The sequence below is a fragment of the Diabrotica virgifera genome, chromosome 4 (genome assembly GCF_917563875.1).
Source record: "Diabrotica virgifera virgifera chromosome 4, PGI_DIABVI_V3a".
NCBI classification, from domain to species: Eukaryota; Metazoa; Arthropoda; class Insecta; order Coleoptera; family Chrysomelidae; genus Diabrotica; species Diabrotica virgifera.
Window position 1 is genome coordinate 31,414,511 of NC_065446.1, and position 20,410 is coordinate 31,434,920.

Genomic DNA, 20,410 nt, shown 5'->3' on the forward strand with positions numbered 1-20,410 from the left:
TGGACGTAGGTTTAAATGGATCCCCTCTGTTTTTCTATTTATCTATAAATATAATGAATTCTTTCGTTCTGTAAGGCATTTATTATTGCCCCATACTCTACTGTGTCGAATTAGCATTATCATCCTTGGGTCGATGATCCTCTGTGGATCCTGGAGTGCTCCAAGATTCCAGGATTCCTAGTTAGGAAATAATGACTTATACTAACTGAACCCCTTTCTAAATTCAGCTTGTTCCCATTACTAGTGTGGAGTTAAACTCGTTGTTAAAATTTTATGTAGCAGTTGGTACATAACGTTCAATAGGGTTATGGGTCTGTTTTTCTTTAATTATTTTCTATTTCCCCTTTTTTTAATAATAATAGTGTCACTGCTTCGGTCCAACTGTAATTGTATTATCTGTGAGAATGTTATTCATTACCATCTACTCTATAATATTCAATGGTTTTCACCTATCTACTGTAATACAATTTTGCCAGGTGTTTAGGCCTGAGTTGACATGTTTTGTTTTTATTTCTATTCAAAACATATATTAAATACACTGGTGATAGTCGGCATTCTTTGAATTTTTTAGTTGTTCTTTTAGCTCAAATTATTCTTTCTACATTACCCTATATCTTTAAAATGCTGCTTTGTAAGGAGTGGAGAGGATATAGAGGTAATATTATATTAGATATAAAAGAAAAGTCGTTGATGATATGGATAATTTTATTGTGACTAGATGGTTGAAAATGTTTGAACAATTACAAACGATATGCAGAGTATAATCGAATAAAAGGTACGATAGATTTTTTTTGGAAATCACTATACGTTCTATTTTACATTTTATAAATAATCAAATAACAAATTTATTCATTCATTCAACAAATCTACGACATTTTAATTACATTGCACATTGCAGCCTTTGTACAAGGGGCCTGCAAAAAGGGCCCTACAATCTCAGGAATCGTCAGCACTCATACAGAATGGCTATATACACTGGAAAATATTAGGCCTGGATCCCGCGTACCAAAAAAAGTTTATTAATAGCAAGCTGAAAATTTGTTAATAGCTTACCGGTGTCTAGTCGGACAAACTTTAATGTACGGGAACACTGGAACAGGAGAAATTTTAATTGTGGAACGTGCCATCCTGACAAGTTTATGATTATGAAAACTAACAGGTTGTTTTTCTGTTTTAACTGTTTAAGTTTATTCCATAGCAAACTTTGTGTAATATATGAAAAAATGTTTGTCCAACAAATATGTTAGGCAGGGGCGGCCCGTCGGGGTAGGCAAGGTAGGCGCCGCCTACCCTCTTCAAATGTAGTACAATAATATAAATTATTAATATAAATTACTTATTTCAAAATTGTAATTTATAAATTTTGACACAATACCTACAATAAAATAGCAAAAATTATCCAAATTATTTTTAAAAATATCCAAAAAATTTTCTCCGTAGTTATAATTATTGTACGCTCCTTGTAGTATCAGTAGTACTGTATAAGATTCTATATTCTTCCTTGGTCAGGCACTTGAAAACGTAGCCTGAAATAGAACGACGCCAACACCGAATTGACGTGCGATCTCTCTCTGTTTACGCGAGCAGGCCTGCTGCAGGTCTGCTGGTAGCGACCGTATTCTACGATTTTGAGAGGGCGGATAGGCACAGAGTCTTATAGCCGGACCTACAAAATTTTATCAGTTGCTTCTCTTGTGTCTTGTGAAACTGTTTTAAATAATTGTTTTTTGATTTTAGCTGTTATTAGTAGGTTAAGTATTGAATTAAAATAGGTAGGGCAATTTAAATTTGTTTATAAAAACTGAATAATAAACAGGTAAATTTGAGATCGGTCTATTGAAGGGCATTTTAATTTTATATTAATTTAGTAATAATTCACTAACGACAAATAAATCTGTGAATAGTTATTTGTCAGTCGTCCATTATATTTTTATTGCGTTTCAATACAATTTGGATAATTTAAAGTTAAACTGACGAATTGTGTTATTAGATTATATAGATAATTAAAAACTTAAAGCGAGGTTAATTGTTAACTTATCAATTTATTCGAAGAGTAAATTATTATTTGATACATAAATAAAATAAGTAATATTTGACGTTGTTGAAACGTAGGTGTGTTAGTTTTATTGGTGGAAAAACTTTAGTCATCGAATATGAATATTTTAAACGATGTAATATGCAGTTTGATCGAGACGCCTTTTTCAAGGCGCCAAAATCAAGAAAGATCAGAAATTATTTCAATGGGCCGGCCTTTACCAAATTTAACAATTTTATCCACAGATAAGACAAAAGACAATTGACCATTTTCGAGATCGTTTAAAACAATATGGTATGAAAATCATAAATGGCTAAGCGGAAGCTATTTTAAAAATTCACTTTTCTGTTGGCCTTGTCTGTTGCTCTCAAATTTGAAGCAAAATGTTTGGGTGAGTCAGGGATATTCAGATTTGAAAAATTTATCATTTGAAAAATTTATCAGCTAGTGTAAAAAAACATGAATCTTCGAAAGAACATTTAAACAATTACTTAGGTTTAAAACGGTTAGAAAAAAATAAATAAACTATTGACAATGCTTTAGCTGGACAAATTTCTCTATCTAATAAGATATATAATGAAGAAGTTGAAAAAGATTGAATAAGTTGAAGAAATTGATGTTACAATTCTGTTAGTAAAACAAGAACTTGCATTTCGCGGTCATGATGAGAGCCATAATTCTTCAAACATGGGTAATTTTAAAGACATTTTTAATTTAGTAGTTAAACGCGATCAGGAAATCCAGGATCATGTTAAAAAATAGAAGGGGTGTTCACGGGTTTGTCAAAAACAATACAAAATTATTTAATATATTGTCTTGCCGATTACGTAAAAAATGAAATTTCAAAAGAAATTAATGAAAGTCAATTTTTTTCTATACTAGCGGACGATACTACTGATATAACCGAAAAATCACAGTGTACTTTAACAATCCGTTTTGTTAACCCGGCACCTGCCACGTGGGGTGCTACCAGCACCCCATAACACATTTTCATCAAATATTTGGTATTTCAAATTTGTTAACCGTCCTGTGCGTCATAGTAGCTTTCAATAATATTATATAGCATAGATCTGTTTGTGTTTGAAGTGGTTATTTAGTGTCATCTGAAATTGTAGCTCTAAATTCGAATTGGGGTGTCATCATCTGGCAGTAAAATTGTTTTATGTTTTTGATAAACAGGTCAAATTTACATTTTTTTATTGTAATAACTGATCTAAATTATTAATATATTCTCTATACTCAATAAATTTTAATTTTCTTAGATATTTTACATCACTTAATTTATTATGGGTTGGTACTTGCTAATTTGCTTATAACACCTTTTTAATTTTATTTTTTAACTTTTATAATATATTAGTAGCTAATAAGTTAATAAAACATGTTTTTTTTATATTCTTGTGTAACTCAACACATTATTTTGTTTATAAACAAGTAGATCACAGAAAATTTTTAAGGGGTGCTGTGAGCACCCCACGTGGCAGTTGATGCCTTGCAAAGCCACGTGGCAGGTGCCGGGTTAACAAAGTTTGTCAGGTAACAGAAAGATTTTTAGGGTTTTTTGATGTTAGCGAGAATAGATCTGCAGACGCTCTATGTAGTTTAATTTCAAACGTGCTTGAGCCATATGATTACAAAAATAAATTAATTGCTCAATTTTACGATGGTGCAAGTGCAATGGCTGGCTCTTTAAACGGATTACAATCAAAAATTAAAGTAGATGCTCCAAAAGCAATTTTTACACATTGTTGCGCTCATAGATTACATTTAGTATTGCAAGACGGCTCAAAATGTATTACAAATTGTAGGATATTTTTTGTCGCCTACCCGAAGTATATGTGTAGCCTACCCGCATACTGAGGTCGCGAGCCGCCACTGATGTTAGGCAATTTAATAAGTCCGACACGTAGAATATGTCAAATGAAAGGAATTATGTTGGTGGTAAATAGCAGTCTGATTTTTACATGAGAGTATAATGAAAGGGTAACAAATCAATTGGAAGTTCTGTCCGACAAAATACATGCGACGTTTTCGTAGTTTGACCTTCGAAACCTGTAACCTGTTCCACAATTAAAACTTCCCCTCTTCCAGTGTTCCCAGACATCAAAGTTTGTCCGACTGGACACCGTTAAATTATTAACAAATTTTCAGCTTGCTGTAAATAAACTTTTTTTTGTTACGCGGGATCCAGGACTATATACGGTTCCAAAGGAATGATTCAACAAATAATAATAAATGAGGTTTTTGTTTGTTAAAAATTTTACATAAAAACTTGTCTAAAGACATGTTATCTAATATTGGTTATTATAGATTAGCAATGCTTCGTTATACTAAAGTATATGGAGACAATGTGACAATTTTTACTCATCTATTTAACAAATTCAAAATATACAAAGCGGTGACTACACATTTTATGGACTAAGCAGCTGAATAAAAAGAGGTTAGTACTAAAAACTTTGCTGAACATTAGATATGAATTTAATTTTATGAAAAGGAAAATTCCAGAAAGATAATTTAGGCGTGAACAGAACTCAAATGAACAGAAAAGATATACGTATATATATATATATATATATATATATATATATATATATATATATATATATAGGTTCAAATGTAAAATTGAATTGGGCAAGTCCAAAGATAAGAAGATCAACTAAAAAGAAAGTATTAACTAACAAAATCAGAATTTAGAGAACTAACGAAGTGGATATGACAAAATGTGATCAATGATGAAGAATATAAACTGAAGGGGTCAAGTCAAATAGTAAACTAAAATGAATTGAACTTAATTCCAAATCAAGCGTAGTAATTATACATCCGCCAAAAACTAAATTAAAAAATCTCCGCCAAAAACTGAATTGAAGTTTCAGTTATTGAACTTCAAACCGCAAAGACGCTTATTGTTAGAATTTTTTATAACTAACAGATTGCTGAATAAACGTTTAAAAAACTGAATTAAAAGAATCTCATCTTAATGAACCAAAAAGATATAAAAAATTAACTTCTGTACTGTAAAGTATCACAAATTGTTGAATTTCGTGACACATTTATTTAATTATATTTAACCGAATATCATACTAAGCGTAATAGGTCTTAGGCCCACACTTAAAAAAATATTAGCTTACTCATGAGGCTTTTTTTAATCAGTTATTCATGTCGAGTCGGACAACTTTTCTATTTCGGAAAATTTTCGGGATAGGACGTTTCGTAAATATACTAGCCCAGAAAGCCACTGCGCATCTGCTAGGAAAAATATTCTGATTAGGTTTTTTTGCACAATCTTACTCAAAAAGGACCCCTTTTAACAAATTTGCATGTTGCCAGGACCAGAAGGTGGTCAAAAATTTTTTAAACGTTTTTTTTTGTTTTTTTTTTGTCAAATAAATCTAATCCTTCTACTCCTTTTTTTGTCAAATAATTTAATTTAATAAAAATTTTTTGGACACCCTGTATAAGTAATTATGTAATTGTTTATATTAATGAATAGAGAATTGAAAAACCTTTCAAATAAACTAGCACACGACCCCTATTCTCATTTAAAAAAATCATCGATTACGTCATCACGTCTAGATGGATGACGTCACTAGTATACCATATATGCCACAATATCATAACTTCAAAAAAATAAAAATCGACCTGTTTCGGGATTTTTCCTTATAGTCGCCGGTTTACGAAATAACGAATTTATTCCTTTCATTTGCATCATACTGTCGCATGTCGGTGGAAAATAGTGTCGCGCACGCTAGATTAGAAATTAAAAAAAAATGAGTTTTGAATACTGTATTGCAAAAAACTCTTCGGAATTTCATCAATCGATGTTTAAAGAATATCTACCTACCTTGGTAATATTTAAATTTTCAGTTTTTCACATAGTTTTTGAGGGTTAAAAATGGCCAATTTTTCAATTTTTAATCGCTTATATGTCAAAAACTATCATTTTTAGAGAAAAGTCACTAAAGACCTTTTCTGTTTGGAATGATTAAAAAACCCAAAAAAACTTTTTCCATGCAAAAAAAATAATTTTAGAAAAAAAAACAAAAAAACGTTTAAAAAATTTTTGACCACCTTTTGGTCCTGGCAACATGCAAATTTGTTAAAAGGAGTCCTTTTTGAGTAAGATTGTGCAAAAAATCCGAATCAGAATATTTTTCATAGCGGATGCGCAGTGGCTTTCTGGACTATACAGGTTTCTAAACTTTGGTGCGTCCGAGAACTAGGGTACACTTAAAAATTTGTCGGATAATATTACCCATTAATTTTAAATATTTTTATCAAACAATCCTGCAAAATTCAGCTGTGAGGGTATACATTTTATGACTCTTGATGAGGCGTGCGCCCCCCATATGGGGAGCCACTATGGAGTCATAAATTATTTTTTTGCAGGATTGTTTGATAAAAATACTTACAATTTACTGATACATAATATTGTCCGACAAATTTTTAAGGGTAGGGAAGACCGGGGCTAGTTGTCACAGGGGTAAGTTGTCACAATGCCGATTTTTACCTTATTTGTGAAGTTAACACGCTGCGTCATCTACATACGAAATGTTTTACTCACCACCACTTCCACACAAAATATTGCGGAGATCGGCCAGTAATCATTTCTCTTATTCATGTAAATGTGTTTTGAGGCTTCTCATGTAAAAAATTTTATCTTCAATCATCTCGTGCTCTGAGTGAATTTGTGAAAGCAAAGTAAGAAACATATATTTTAAAGGGTACTGTCCATCTTATAGACTACATATGTAGGTATATTTTGATATATTTATTCATTTGAATATTTTTGATTTGACATTCAGTTACGGAAGGTCATGTGGGGCTAGTTGTCACAAATTATACGGGGCAAGATGTCACTGTGACAACTTGCCCCGCAGCATTTAGATCTGTTGAAATGATTTTAGACCGAATTAAAATCAAATTAGATTGCTACAGAATACAGGGTAAATCATATTAATGAATTTGTCAAATGTAGGTAAACGTATTTGTGAAATAGTGATTTAATACCTACAGGATTAAATGATTCTTCTATAGATATCTAGTTATAGGATTACTAGAAATGGTTCGTCCTTACCCAAAAGCTGCAAACAGGACCAACCGCATTCAACGTAAAAAACGCAAATCAGCAATAATAACAACAGATATCTTCTTCTCTTCTTCTACGGCACTACAGCCCAAATTGAGCCTTGGCCTCCTTTATTTTTTGCCTCCACCCTTGCCTGTCTGTGGCTGCTCTTCTCCATACACGGACTCCTAAAAAGGCTTGTGCGTCGCTGTTTACTGTGTCTTCCCAGCGCTTTCGTGGCTTCCCAACCGGTCTCTTTCCTTGCATTCTAGCATTCAGTGCTCGTTTTGGTAGCCTATCCTCTCCCATTCTTATCACATGTCCGGCCCATTGCAATCTTTAACAACAGATATCTACTCCATCTGAAATTGTGCAGGAGAAATAGTCTAGGCAGAATAAAAAAAAATATACAAGAAAAGAAAAGCGTTAAAACGAATCTGTCTTCTTTCCAAAAAAACGTAAGGCAAAAAAAAGAAGACATTCCATTGGACGAAGAGGACTGTATATGCCTTGTTTGCGGAGAACTTTATTTTGCTTCTATTGAAAGTTGGCTAGGTAGTAGGCAGGTGCAACTTTTTCTTGACTCTCTTTTATGGAATGGAAGCTTGGACCTTAAATGCGGCATCAATGAAAAAACTAGAATCATTCGAGCTGTGGGTGCACAGAAGAATTCTGAAAATATCGTGGGCAGAACACGTCACAAACAAAAAGGTTCTGAGAAAGATGAATAAAGAAATGGAAATCTTAAATACCATCAAAACAAGAAAATTAGAATATCTTGGACATATTACCCATGGAGAAAGATACAACTTGTTCCAATTGATTATGCAGGGAAGGATTCAAGGAAAAAGAAGTATGGGAAGACGAAGAATATCGTGGCTGCGCAACCTGAAAGAATGGTAGGACATCAAATGATTGCCGGCCTCCGTCGCGGAGATGGCACTTGAGGAAGAAGATTGAAAGTTGGACCCAATGTTCAGCATTCAAATAATGTGCACATAACAGACTACACCAATGGAAATCCATTTTATGCGTGTGTCACAATTGTGACTCGGAAGACGATATGTAGTTCTTTGTAAATTTGTACGTTCTTCTTTCAATAAAAACGTTTTATTTTTCATTTACTTTATTTTTATAATACTGTGACAATTTGCCCCAGGCACTGTGACAACATGCCCCATGTAGGGGCATGTTGTCACACAAATCCTGTCGAAGGTTAAACCTTCATACCAATTTAACCGCTGGTATCTAAAATTATCCAAACAAAGTTTTTTCATCCAACTAATTATCCAGACAAAGTTTTGTTGAAAAAAAAAAATAAAAAGTGTCTGAGTTACAGAGCCTGAACCAAAAACTGTGACAACTAGCCCCGGTCTCCCCTACTCCAGTTGTCGGACGCACCAAAGTTTAGAAACCTGTATATTTATAAAACGTCCTATCCCGAAAATTTTCCGAAATAGAAAAGTTGTTTGACTCGACATGAATAACTGAATAAAAAAAGTCTCATGAGGGATGGTAATACATTTTTTTAAGTGTGAGCCCAAGGTTTTTAAATAGTAACGATTGTTATATTTTGCTCAGAGTTAAACAAGATCGTAGTAAAAATACAGTCACCGTAGTAATCAATAACTTTGCTAATCTATTTTCTGTAGATCAACTTCTCTATGGTTTACATAAAATAAAAACACATATTGTAGTAGATCTTCGAGTGGTACATGGTTACAGTTACAACATGAAAAAAAAAAAAGATTTATTATTATTATTATTATTATGGTGCTAAGAATACTCTATGTATTTAAACATGTATTCTCACGAAATGCTACAAGATTTATTTAAAATATTTGATATTTTTTAAAATATAGTAATATAGCATCATACAAACTTAAAAGAAAGGCAAACATTTTTATAAAGTGTTTTTATAAAGAATAAAGAGTTTATTTTTAATGTCAACATCGACTATACTGAAGAAATAAAACCAAGAATTATTGGAAAAGCAAGATACGCATTTACCAAAATGAAAAATGTCTTATGTAACAGATATTTGTCGATCATATTAAGAGTTGATTTTTGAGGTGTTATGAGTTCTCTGTGTTGTTATATGGAGTGGAGGCATGGACTATAAAGAAACAAATTGGGGGCTTTATAAATGTGATCTTACAAAAAATATTTATAATTAGTTGGTTCGGCAGAGTTACAAACAACATGGCATTGAAAAGAAGGAAAAACAATATAACAAAACAACAAGCGCTGTGAACTGCTGCAGGTGATGATGTAGAGGAAAATACAAAGGCGAAGAAAACATGGAGCGACGTATTGTTCAAGGAAAGGTAAAAGTCCGAAGGTCACGAGAAAGATCACCAACAAGATGGATCTATCAAATTTCAGGAATGTGCCAAAGACTTATTCATTAGTCAAAAGAAATGATCAGAGATAGAGATCTCTGGAGACGGACAATTCATGACATCAAGATGACCACTATGCTCCATCTGGGGGGTAAGCAGGGAAGAGAAAGAACGCTTAAGCAGGAAACCCATTATAAACGCCCGGCACGGCACAGGACAGTCCAAATTCATTTGTATAGTTTTAAATGCAACGTAACCCATTATGAGCGGCCAGCTCGGCCCGGCACAGTCCAACGCAAACGGAACGGCCAAAATTCTCCGAGGAGAATAAAATCCGTTGAAGTCGAACGGCCAGTCGGCGCAAGTGCGTGATAATTGTTGGTAGTAAGCAGATATATTATTGATTTTTTAATTGAAAGCGCGTTGTTTGTTTTGAAATATGGAAATATAAAATTTGGTTTGAGACATTCGAAAATATTTGGGAAATTTTGGATCATCTTTATGCGGGAAAAGATGATGAAAATCGCCATATTCTCTTCTTTTTTAATATTCCGTGAACCCAAAACCGATGTTTCCGTCGTAATTTTGCATTTTCGTCTGTTTCAATCTCAGCACAAATTTCACTTACTATTATAACCTTTTCTTCCGACGAGGTCTCCATGGCAAATGATCATTTTTCCGGTGCCGTGCCGTGCCGGCCGCGGCCGTTGCAAATGGGTTTTTGGACGTGCAGGCCTGTGCTGTGCCGTGCCGGGCGTTCATAATGGGTTAAAGAATAAAATTACATAACCATGAATGCCTACACATTAAGCATTGGTATTTCTACTAGAACATTTCTGGACTTAAAATTTAGATGATTGGCCTTATGTATGAAATTTGTATGATGCTTCTTACATGGATTCCTTTTTTTGTATGTTTAGATAAATTAAATATAATGACACCATTCTATATAACAAAAAACCTAATAAAACAATTAAAAATAAAATCTTTGGATAAATCCGAAAATATTTGGCACGATAACAATGGTAATTTATCTATTTGTACTAGGTCAAGGTAATGCAAAAAGTTTATTGTACAATAATTTATTTTGTAGATTTTTGTCTATTGAACTAACCCATTTTTATATACGTTATATAGTCAGTCCTAAGTGTGTCTTTATATCACCTTAACCATGTTGTTTATTTTTTTAACACCTTCAAAAACGACATATAAATATGACATATGACCTAGCTAGAAGTTCCGAAAATTTTATAGGTGCTTTTTATAAAAAATTTGTGATTTGGTCAATATATGAAATGTTTGCATTTACCCTCAAACAAAGTGCTTCGATTGCCTCAGATTGAGGGCTCTAAGATGCTACATATTTTATATATTACTATACGGAATGGAAGCTTGGACATTAAAGAGACAACACATGAGAAAAATAGAAGCGTTCGAAATGTGGTGTTACAGAAGAATATTGAAAAGTCAGTGGGTTCAAAGGATTACCAATGTTGAAGTACAACGACGTTTAAATAAAGTGTTAGATATTATGAACAGTATAAAAACAAGAAAACTGGAATATTTGGGTCACATAACCAGAGGAGAAAAATATGAGTTGCTGAGAATTATTACGCAATGAAAGATCCAAGGAAGAAGAAGCATAGGAAGAAGACGCATCTCCTGGCTGAGGAACCTTAGAGAATGGTTTAACTATAGTTCATTACAACTATTCAGAGCAGCAGCCAACAAGGTGACCATAGCCATTATGCTATCCAGCCTCCGATAGGAGATGGAACTTTAAGAAAAAGAAGGATTCCATCAGATAGTGGTAGGGAGATCACCAATTTTAAGAAAGTTAGACCATGTTCGTACACATTTTTAACATTACTGATTGGACACGAGTATGTAAGCAAGCACCGCCTCTATTGGTTGGCAGAAAATAAAAACAACTATTGAAGTACAGATATAGGTTTTTTAGGGAATCGGAATCCTCATGCAACTGGTGTATTTTAAATTTATTTCTTTCTGCGTTTTCTATATTTGTTTCTGGTACCTTTTGTCTTGATCCAAAACTAGAAGAAACAAAAACATACGAACATGTAAAAATCTGCATTAAATCGGCAAACCTAGAAGCATTACGTGAAGAGAAAGAAAAACGGACCAATATAAAATCGATTTAACAACAGAGTCCATGTAATGCAGAAAAAAGAAAAAATACTATATTAAAAATATCTAACCATAAAAAGAGAAGATTTGGAGACATACATAAGTCGATTGGCTAAACAAGAACAAGAACGTAGCATTATGTATTAGGTATGGTCAAAAATAAAGTTTTGACCACCGAAATGGAATATTCGAGAATGAGTTGTAGAGTTACAAAAATAGATAAAATGTACTAGAAGAAAAAACACAAAATTGGAGAAAGAAGGGGAAAAAGGTGCAGACCTAGGAGGTCGTGAAGGGATGAAGTAGATAAGACAATGGAAAGTCGAGACTAACAGGACGGAGATTGACAGGAAATGGATGGATGGCGACAAGGTTTAAGAATAGGAAAACAAGCGATATTTAACGATAAAACATTTTTCTTCATAGACAGCTCCGTATGGTATAAGATGCATCAGGTATTAATAATCGTATACGAGGTATATTAAAAAATAATTTCTCTCAGGAGTAAAGTACCTTTATATTTCACAATATCGAAAATTGTTATTAAGAAAAGTTGTTTGGAATTTAAGTGCAATTACATCCTAATTGAAAAAAAAAATTGCAAATTTTTCTCAAATTACCGACAGCCAATAATTTTTATTTGCCTATTACAAATATGACAACTTCTCTTTTCCGATAAAAATCCATTTTAAAAAAATGATAAACAAATTTTCGCAAAACAAAATAAATTAAAAATCTAATGAAAACTGAAGAGTTAATAATGTCTTTTCTATAGGAACGGTTATAAAAGAGTTATATTTGTAATAAATAAAAATTATGTTCGGTAGGTAGGTACCGGTAATTTGAGAAAAACTTGCAATTTTTTTCAATTAGAAGGATTTAATTGCAAATTAGAAAGTAGTTCTTTATTTCAAACAAATGTTCATAATAACAACTCACGATATTGTGAAAATAAAGGTACTTTGAGCGAAATTCATATTTTTTTTACCTATAAAGAAATATAAACTTTTGGCATTAACTTTAAAAAATATTTGAGCAAATTACTCTAAAAATATGAAAAATAACGTAAATTAAAAAATAATTCTAAGTGAACTATATACTATAGTACGATGTCGTATTTTAAGAGGTTCTGATATATATTTCGGGTTTGGGCGTATTTTAGAGATCATTTTCATAAACAAAACAATAAAAACTATTTTTCTTTAACGATTGTATACTTTTTTTGGATGATTTACAGAACAAACTTAATCATTGTGTTCAATAATCTGGTTTAAAGGTTTGTGTATATGATTGTATATGAACGATTATGTAACTGAATATGAGATACTATAAAGCTTCTTTCACACACTAAGACATTAGATGACATTCCATTGGTGGAACTTTCACATTACACCGAACGTTCCAACCGCCAGGCAATGAAAAAGGTTACATATGATTGCTCAAGCCACTATTGCGATAGGAGTAGTTCACCTTCCGATATTACTAACTGCAACTGAACCCTAATAACACGCTCTGAGGTAATAAAAGCCATACAATCATTAAAAGATGGCAGAGCGACTGGTCCTGATGAAATTCCAACTGAAATACACAAGCTTATAAATGATAGCAATGTTTTAGAGGCTATAACTTCGTTTTTCAATACCATTTATACCAGCGGACAACTACCTAATGGTTGGTCTAATTCACTGTTTACACAGTCGGAAAAATGAAAGAATACCCATGAACGACCACATCAATAACTTATTTTATATTTGCTGTCTTTTTCTATAACAAACGTTTGTTATTTTTAGAAAAAGACAGCAAATTCAAAATAAGTGATTGATGTGATCGTTCATGCGTATTCTTTAATTTTTCCGACTGTAGCTCTACCTAAGAAGACAACAGTAAAAACCTGTGCTGATTATAGAAATATCAATTTGTTAAACCATTTATTGAAATTTTTTCTGAAGGTAATACATGGTCGTATCTATTAAAAATGCGAGGAATACCTGGTTGACACACAGTTTGGTCTCAGTAACGGGTTTGGAACGAGAGAGACACTGTTTGGAATAAACGTACTTGCTCAAAGATGTCGAGATATATCTGTAGACATATACTGTTGTTTTATTGACTTACAAAAGGCATTTTATTGTGTTAAGTACTCTATATTGATCGAAGCTCTAAAAAACATTGGCTTGGACGGCAGAGATGTTCAAATAATTGCAATTTTATATTGGAATCAAACAACATCAGTTTTAGTAGATGGTGTGGAATCACAGGCTCTTAATGTTAAAAGAGGAGTACGGCAGGGATGCATCTTGACACCCCTGATTTTCAACGTTTACTCCGAAAGAATTTTCAGAAAAGCACTTTCTGAAAAACAAGAAGGAATACTTGTGAACGGTGAAGTCATCAATAATTTGAGGTATGCGGACTATACAGTACTCCTAGCTTCTAGTCAAGAAGATCTGCAAACACTACTTGATAGTGTCGTTGAGAGTTGTAGGAAGGCAGGTCTGGATCTGAAGCAACGGTGCTGATTTCTCATAACGTGTTTCAGATATTGCATTTTTATACGTTTGATTGTAAACACAATCTCTGGTTCCTTCTTTATTCTTCTTAGAACTTCCTTGTTCGTGATCCTTGCTGCCCACGATATTCTCAGCATTCTTCTATAAAGCCACATCTCAAATGTTTTAAGTTTTTTAATAGTGGTGTCTGTAAGCGTCCATGCCTCAGCTCCGTACAATAATGCAAGGAAAACATAACATCTCAAATGTCTCATTTTGTATCTAGGGATATGTTGTGGCCTTTGAAGATGGCGCTCATTTTGTTAAAGATCGTTCTAGTTTTTCCTATGCGGCACTTTATTTCCTGTACATTGCTCCACTGCTCATTTATAATAGTTCCCAGGTAGCAATACTGTTTTACTAGCTCTATTTCTCTGTACTTAGTTGTCACAAACCATCCTCTGAAAGAGCTAGAGGAATATAACATAAATGGAAGGGCGAAAATTCTACAAGAGGGTTAACCAGAACAGAAAGGAATTCAAACCTAAAGACCTAGAAAGCATAAAAGACGAAAAAGGGAAAGATAACATATCAACAAAGGAATAAGTCATCAAAGGAATAAAAAATTACAATAAAACAAAGCTTCTGGGGCAAACTGCATTACTTCTGAGCTTTTAAATTATGGTGCAAAAATCTGACGTAAGTAACTACATAAATGATTAAATCATTAAATCAAAATGTTTGGTACCAACTGATATGAAGAGGTTTGATGAAGTTCTCATCGGAGAGGATGATCCTACTTGGATCAAAATTTTTATTTATTTATGAAAATGTTTTCTAATTCAGCCAAAAAACATTAAATTGGCCTTTAATTGAAAATTATCCTTAAATAATACAACAAAGACCTAAAAATAATCATCCTCTTGAATAGATTATCATTTAATATTTTTTGATAAGAAATATTTGTAATCTTGAGTAGATAACTTTTAAGGTAAAACTTTGACATTACTTTGCCGACATCACTTTCAAGAATGATTGATTTGCACAACAATATTGATACTAGACAACAATTGTTTTTCGGGAAAATGTGACTACATTAAATTTGTGACGTTTCATTAAGAATGTTGTTGCGTATTTTATCAGATTCAGATGAAAAACAAAACGTTGCAGTTTATTTTTAAATTATGTTTAAAAATAGCTACTTATCGCCTTCATTTTATTGTTACTGGTATACGGATAAAGGGGAAACAGTAGAACAGATATATGAAGAAAAACGATGCAGAATCGCAGAAATGTTCAGACATTCTAGTCCATTCTTTCACGGTTTTTGCTCTAAATTTTAAAGAACCGCTTGGATTGACATGAAATTTCGCATACCTATAGCTTACACGTCAAAGAAAAAAAGTGATATTGTGCCGATGTGTGCTTTTGCCCTGGGGGTGACTTTCACCCCCTATTGTGGGTGAAAAAATATATGTCCAAAATAAGTCCGGAAATGGGTAAACTGACTAATTTTAAGTAACTTTTGTTCTATAGAGCTTTTTCGCCAAGTCAACACTTTTCGAGTTATTTGCGGGTGAATAAGTTCATTTTTCAACAAAATAACCACATTTTTAGACGATTTTTCGCAAATAACTCAAAAAGTAAGTATTTTGTCGAAAAAAACGTTCTTAGCAAAAATATTGAATATAAAAAAGTAAAAAAAAAAATGGTGTACGCGTTAGGTCTCTGGATCTCGTAGAACCAGAGTTATAGCCAATGAAAAATAGATTCATATTCACCAAATTTTAAACAGAATATTTCGACGTGGAATATCCAATAAATTAAGCACTTTTTGGGGAAAACCCAATATAACTTTTTTAAAGTGTTTAAAAAAGATTTATTCCTGTTTTTACAAAAAGTTTCTAGCATTAAATTTAAGCAATATACGCTCAAAATAAAGCTGGTCCCTTTTGTTTTTGCAAAAAAAAAATCGGGAAGACCACCCTCTAATTAGCAACTTAAATGAAATTAATCGTTACCGCTCCACAAATTATTTTACTTATGTTGTGTTTGTATGATCTGTAAGTTTCATCGATTCAAAGTGCTTATTTTTGAAAAAAATTTGTTTCAAATTAAAATTTTTTAAAATTTAAATTTTGAAAAATACGCTTTTTTTCAAAATAACTTAAAAATTGTAAGAGATACCAAAAATCTCGAAAAACAAAAAAAGTCAGATTTGCTTTTCTGAATATCATGTATTTTTTGTTTTTCTGTTAGACAAAAATTGATTAAGATTTGGTGTTTCTAAATGTTCATACATTCGTGATCAGTAACTCGTTGAACCCCTTTTAACTACAGCCCTTTCAATAATAAGGACTTTGAGCCGATGAGACTTACAGATCGTATAAACAATATATACACGAGTCAAGAAACTTGTGAAGTCGTAACGAAAGTTCATTTAAGATACTAATTAGGGGGTGATTTTCTCGATTTTTTTACCAAAACCAAAAGGGACTAACTTTATTTTGAGCGTAACTTGTTTAATTTTAATGTTAGAAATTTTTTTTATAAAACAAAAATGAAGCTTTTTTTAAACACTTTAAATAAGTTGTAATGAATTTTCCCCGAAATCTGCTTAATTTTTGGTTATTTCACGTTAAAGAATTCCATTTGGAATTTGACGAATATGAACCTATTTTTCATTAGCTATAACTCTGCTTCTACTAGGTGTAGAGACGTGATATATATGTTACGGTTAACGTCCGAAATCAGGTTAATCTCAATATTACCCAGTTAATATTGAGATTCACCAGTCTAGTTGGTTAATGTCCGAAGCTAAACGATCTTCAGCCTTCAATCGGACATTAACCGGCTAATCTCGACATTAACACATGTGCCTTGTTAAAGTCCACATGGTTTTGTTGTGTAATCAAGTGGCATTCGTGCAAGAAGTATAGTTATTTGAAAGTGAAAATTTAAGTATTCAATATGTTCAATGAATTTAAAGACCGGTTCTACGAGAATCTGGATAAAATTATTTACACAAAAAGGGATGACAACAGTGCTTATTTATCTCGTGAAAAATATGATTTAATTTGTAATCAAGTGAAAGAAGCAAAACGACAAGCTAAGAAAACAGCGTTGTCATATCGACGTTTGGCCAAATACGATGTAGTGAACGTGGCAAATCATTTCAAACTTATTGCTCCTTTGCAAGAAGGTAAGGAGACATTTTTATATTATGTAAAAAAAGAGGAATTATTTGATATTCTTTATGAAGTACATTTAAGTATTGACCATGAAGGAAGAACAAGAATGTTAAATTTTTTAAATGATAAATTCAAAAATATAACACTAGAAGTAGTAACACTTTTTTTTATTTTACCGGCACACATTATTACCCGCTGCAAAAATTGGTGATACTGTTAGATTACCTGTCCCCGATGTTGATAGAGGACGAGCTGATGCAAGGAATATATTAGGCGTTGTTACCACAGTAGTTGAAGATAACATGTATTACAATATTGGGACAGAAAAGGGCACATTACCACAGTGATTTACAAGAAATCAATTCAGTGTATGTCCGGCTCCCCTTATTGCTACCGAAAAAGTTTCAGTTGTTGAAAAATCTCTTCGTGAGATTGCAGCGACTTCATCTCTATGTGGTGGTCAAGGAAGGATACAAAAGATGCTCGTGCAAAACTAAATGTGGTTCAAAAAAGTGCTGCTGTAAGGCAGCTAATATTTTTTATGCAACTCTAAGTGTCACGGAAGTTTGTCACGTTTGAATAAATATGTAGCAGGTATTTTTATACAATTGGCAACGTTGTATTATTTTCTAACGCATTATTCAACATTAACCAAGGAGAATAGTTAAACTCGACATTAACCTGTTAATGTCAATATATCTGAATTTCGTACGACATTAACATTACATTTCGGTTAAAGTCAAGATTAACCGGTTAATGTCGAGATTAACCATTTTCGAAGTTTAACCGTAACATATACACCATTTTTTAAAATTTTTTACAGGCTATATTTTCGCTAAGAATATTTTTTCGACAAAATACTTACTATTTGAGTTATTTACGAAAAACCGTCTAAAAGCGTGGTTATTTTGTTGAAAAAATGAACATATTCACTGTCAAATAACTCGAAAAGTATTGACTTTGTGAAAAAACTCTATAGAAGAAAAGTTACTTAAAATTAGCCAGTTTATCCATTTCCTGACTTTCTTTGGACGAATATTTTTTCACTTCCAAGAGGGGGTGAAAACCACCCCCAGGGCAAAAGCACATATCGGCACAATATCACTTTTTCTCTTTGATTTGTTAGCTGTGTGTATGCCAAATTTCATGTCAATCCAAGCGGTTCTTTAAAATTTAGAGGTTTTGCAATATTTTACCGTTAAAGAATGAACTATTCTTAAAAAGACAAAAAGACCCGGAAAGGAAAGATGATTGGAAAAAATATAAATAGAACTACTGAAGATATTTAAAAGAAAATCAACTCTCGAAAACATGGAGAAATGCTGAAAATTATTATAGAAAACCAAGTCAAGGTGCAAGTGATAGATGAAATCTGACACTATAAAGTTCTCACACCAGAGCAGAACCAACAACGAATTGATGAATTTCGACGCTGTTTGGACATGCGTAATCAGAGTTTTTGCATCGATATGTTACAACGGATAAAACATGGATCCATAACTTCCAAAAGCCGTCCAAAGTGACCAAATATGCAATAAACCACCGCAAAGGTGGTATGACCTCTGTATTTTGGGACCCGCAAGGAATTATTTTCATTGACTACCTATTTGAAACATGGAGAAAGAATCAACACCGACTATTATATTGGTTTAAAGAACTGTTGTTTCATCAAGACAATACACCGTGTCATGAGTTCATAAAAGTGATGGTAAAAATGCATGAATAATTAGTCTTTGAATTGTTTCGCGTCCACCGTGTCCTCCAGATCTGACCAGCGATTACAACTTTTTTTTGATATAAAAAATGCTATGTGGCCAGAGATATCGCTCCGATGAGGAAGTAATCGCCGAAACTGAAGCCTATTTGGACACAACAAAATAACTGTATATTGCTGACACTATATACCTACCGTTCCAAATGGTTGGGTCTGAAGTAAGATTACGTGTAGTTATACTTAGGTTTAGTGCATATTTTTATGAATAAATGCCAAACCTTCTACAAAAATCACATCTCTAGGAAGAAAATTAAAAAAAATGTATATTTGTTAAAATAATCATTTTTCCATTGTTGTATTTAAGTAGTAATATGTTATAAATTGGGCTTAAAAGTATTAATAATACTGGTAAACGGAAAGACAAAATGTAAAAAAGCTAATTTAAAAGTCTATCAAGATTTCAAAATTTCTTACCTTTTCTCACATTTGACATTAAGTATCTATAAATGATTTACATATTTACACATTCGACCAAGACCGAAAAAAATATTGTAGATAATGTAGTTAAATTAATTAATAAATATAATACAATCTCTACAAACTACTAGAAACGTTACGGAATTGATGGGTTTTATCGTAACCCCAAATAAACACCCTTCAACTTCAACTTTATAACATTTAGTCGTCTTGGTCTTCGTGTTTTAGATGGGCCACGAGGGCCACCTCCTGCTCTCAGCCATGTCTTTCTCCCACGCCTATTCCACTACCTGCATATTGACAGGCAGATAATCCTGTCGAAGACGATCGAACTGGACTTACACTAGAATACCCTACAAAGCCCGTGTGCTGTTTGGCCTTTAACCTTAATGATGCTATACTAGACGACATCGCTGTGCAAGGTTCAGCTGCGCTCCTGTGATGATACATAGAATACGGATTAGCTGGGGTAGTATATGGGCAGGGTTGCGCTGAAACCGCTCCCGGTGTTGTTGAAGTCATCACGGTTCCCATAGCACCTGGTAACATACTACTGACTGCGCCACTCATCGTTGCACCCGTGACAGAAGTGGCCGCATTAAAGCAATTTACGGGACTCTGGTGGTGATTGGAAGGTACTACCGGCCAAAAGGGTTTACCACCTAAAGGACTAGGCACCTTTGTAGCCCAATTATTGTACGTTGAGTATGAATAAAAGCTATCATCACTGATTGTCGGCATGAGACCGTTGAATTGAGTGCCAAAGCCAGTTTTGAATTCTGCTGCAGCATTCATTGCGTTCATGGCATTTCGTTCACGCTTTCTCCACTTTGCTCGGCGGTTTTTAAACCATACCTGGAACAAAAAAAAAAAGATGTTAGTATAGTCTAAAGTAAAAAAACAGTAAGGGTAAACAAATAATTATTTTCAAATACCTGGGAATTAATCTATC

General features: G+C 33.0%; 1 protein-coding gene across 1 annotated transcript in view; it reads right to left on the reverse strand.

Annotated features, from left to right (window-relative positions):
- Positions 1-691: 691 nt before the first annotated feature.
- The window catches only part of LOC126882983 (pituitary homeobox homolog Ptx1), a 275,850-nt gene continuing 256,131 nt past the window's right edge, over positions 692-20,410 (reverse strand). Inside the window, exon 5 of the mRNA XM_050648120.1 lies at positions 692-20,313. Coding sequence (XP_050504077.1) covers positions 19,714-20,313 — 600 coding nt within the window. The 3' untranslated portion in view covers positions 692-19,713. The remainder of the gene's footprint in view (positions 20,314-20,410) is intronic.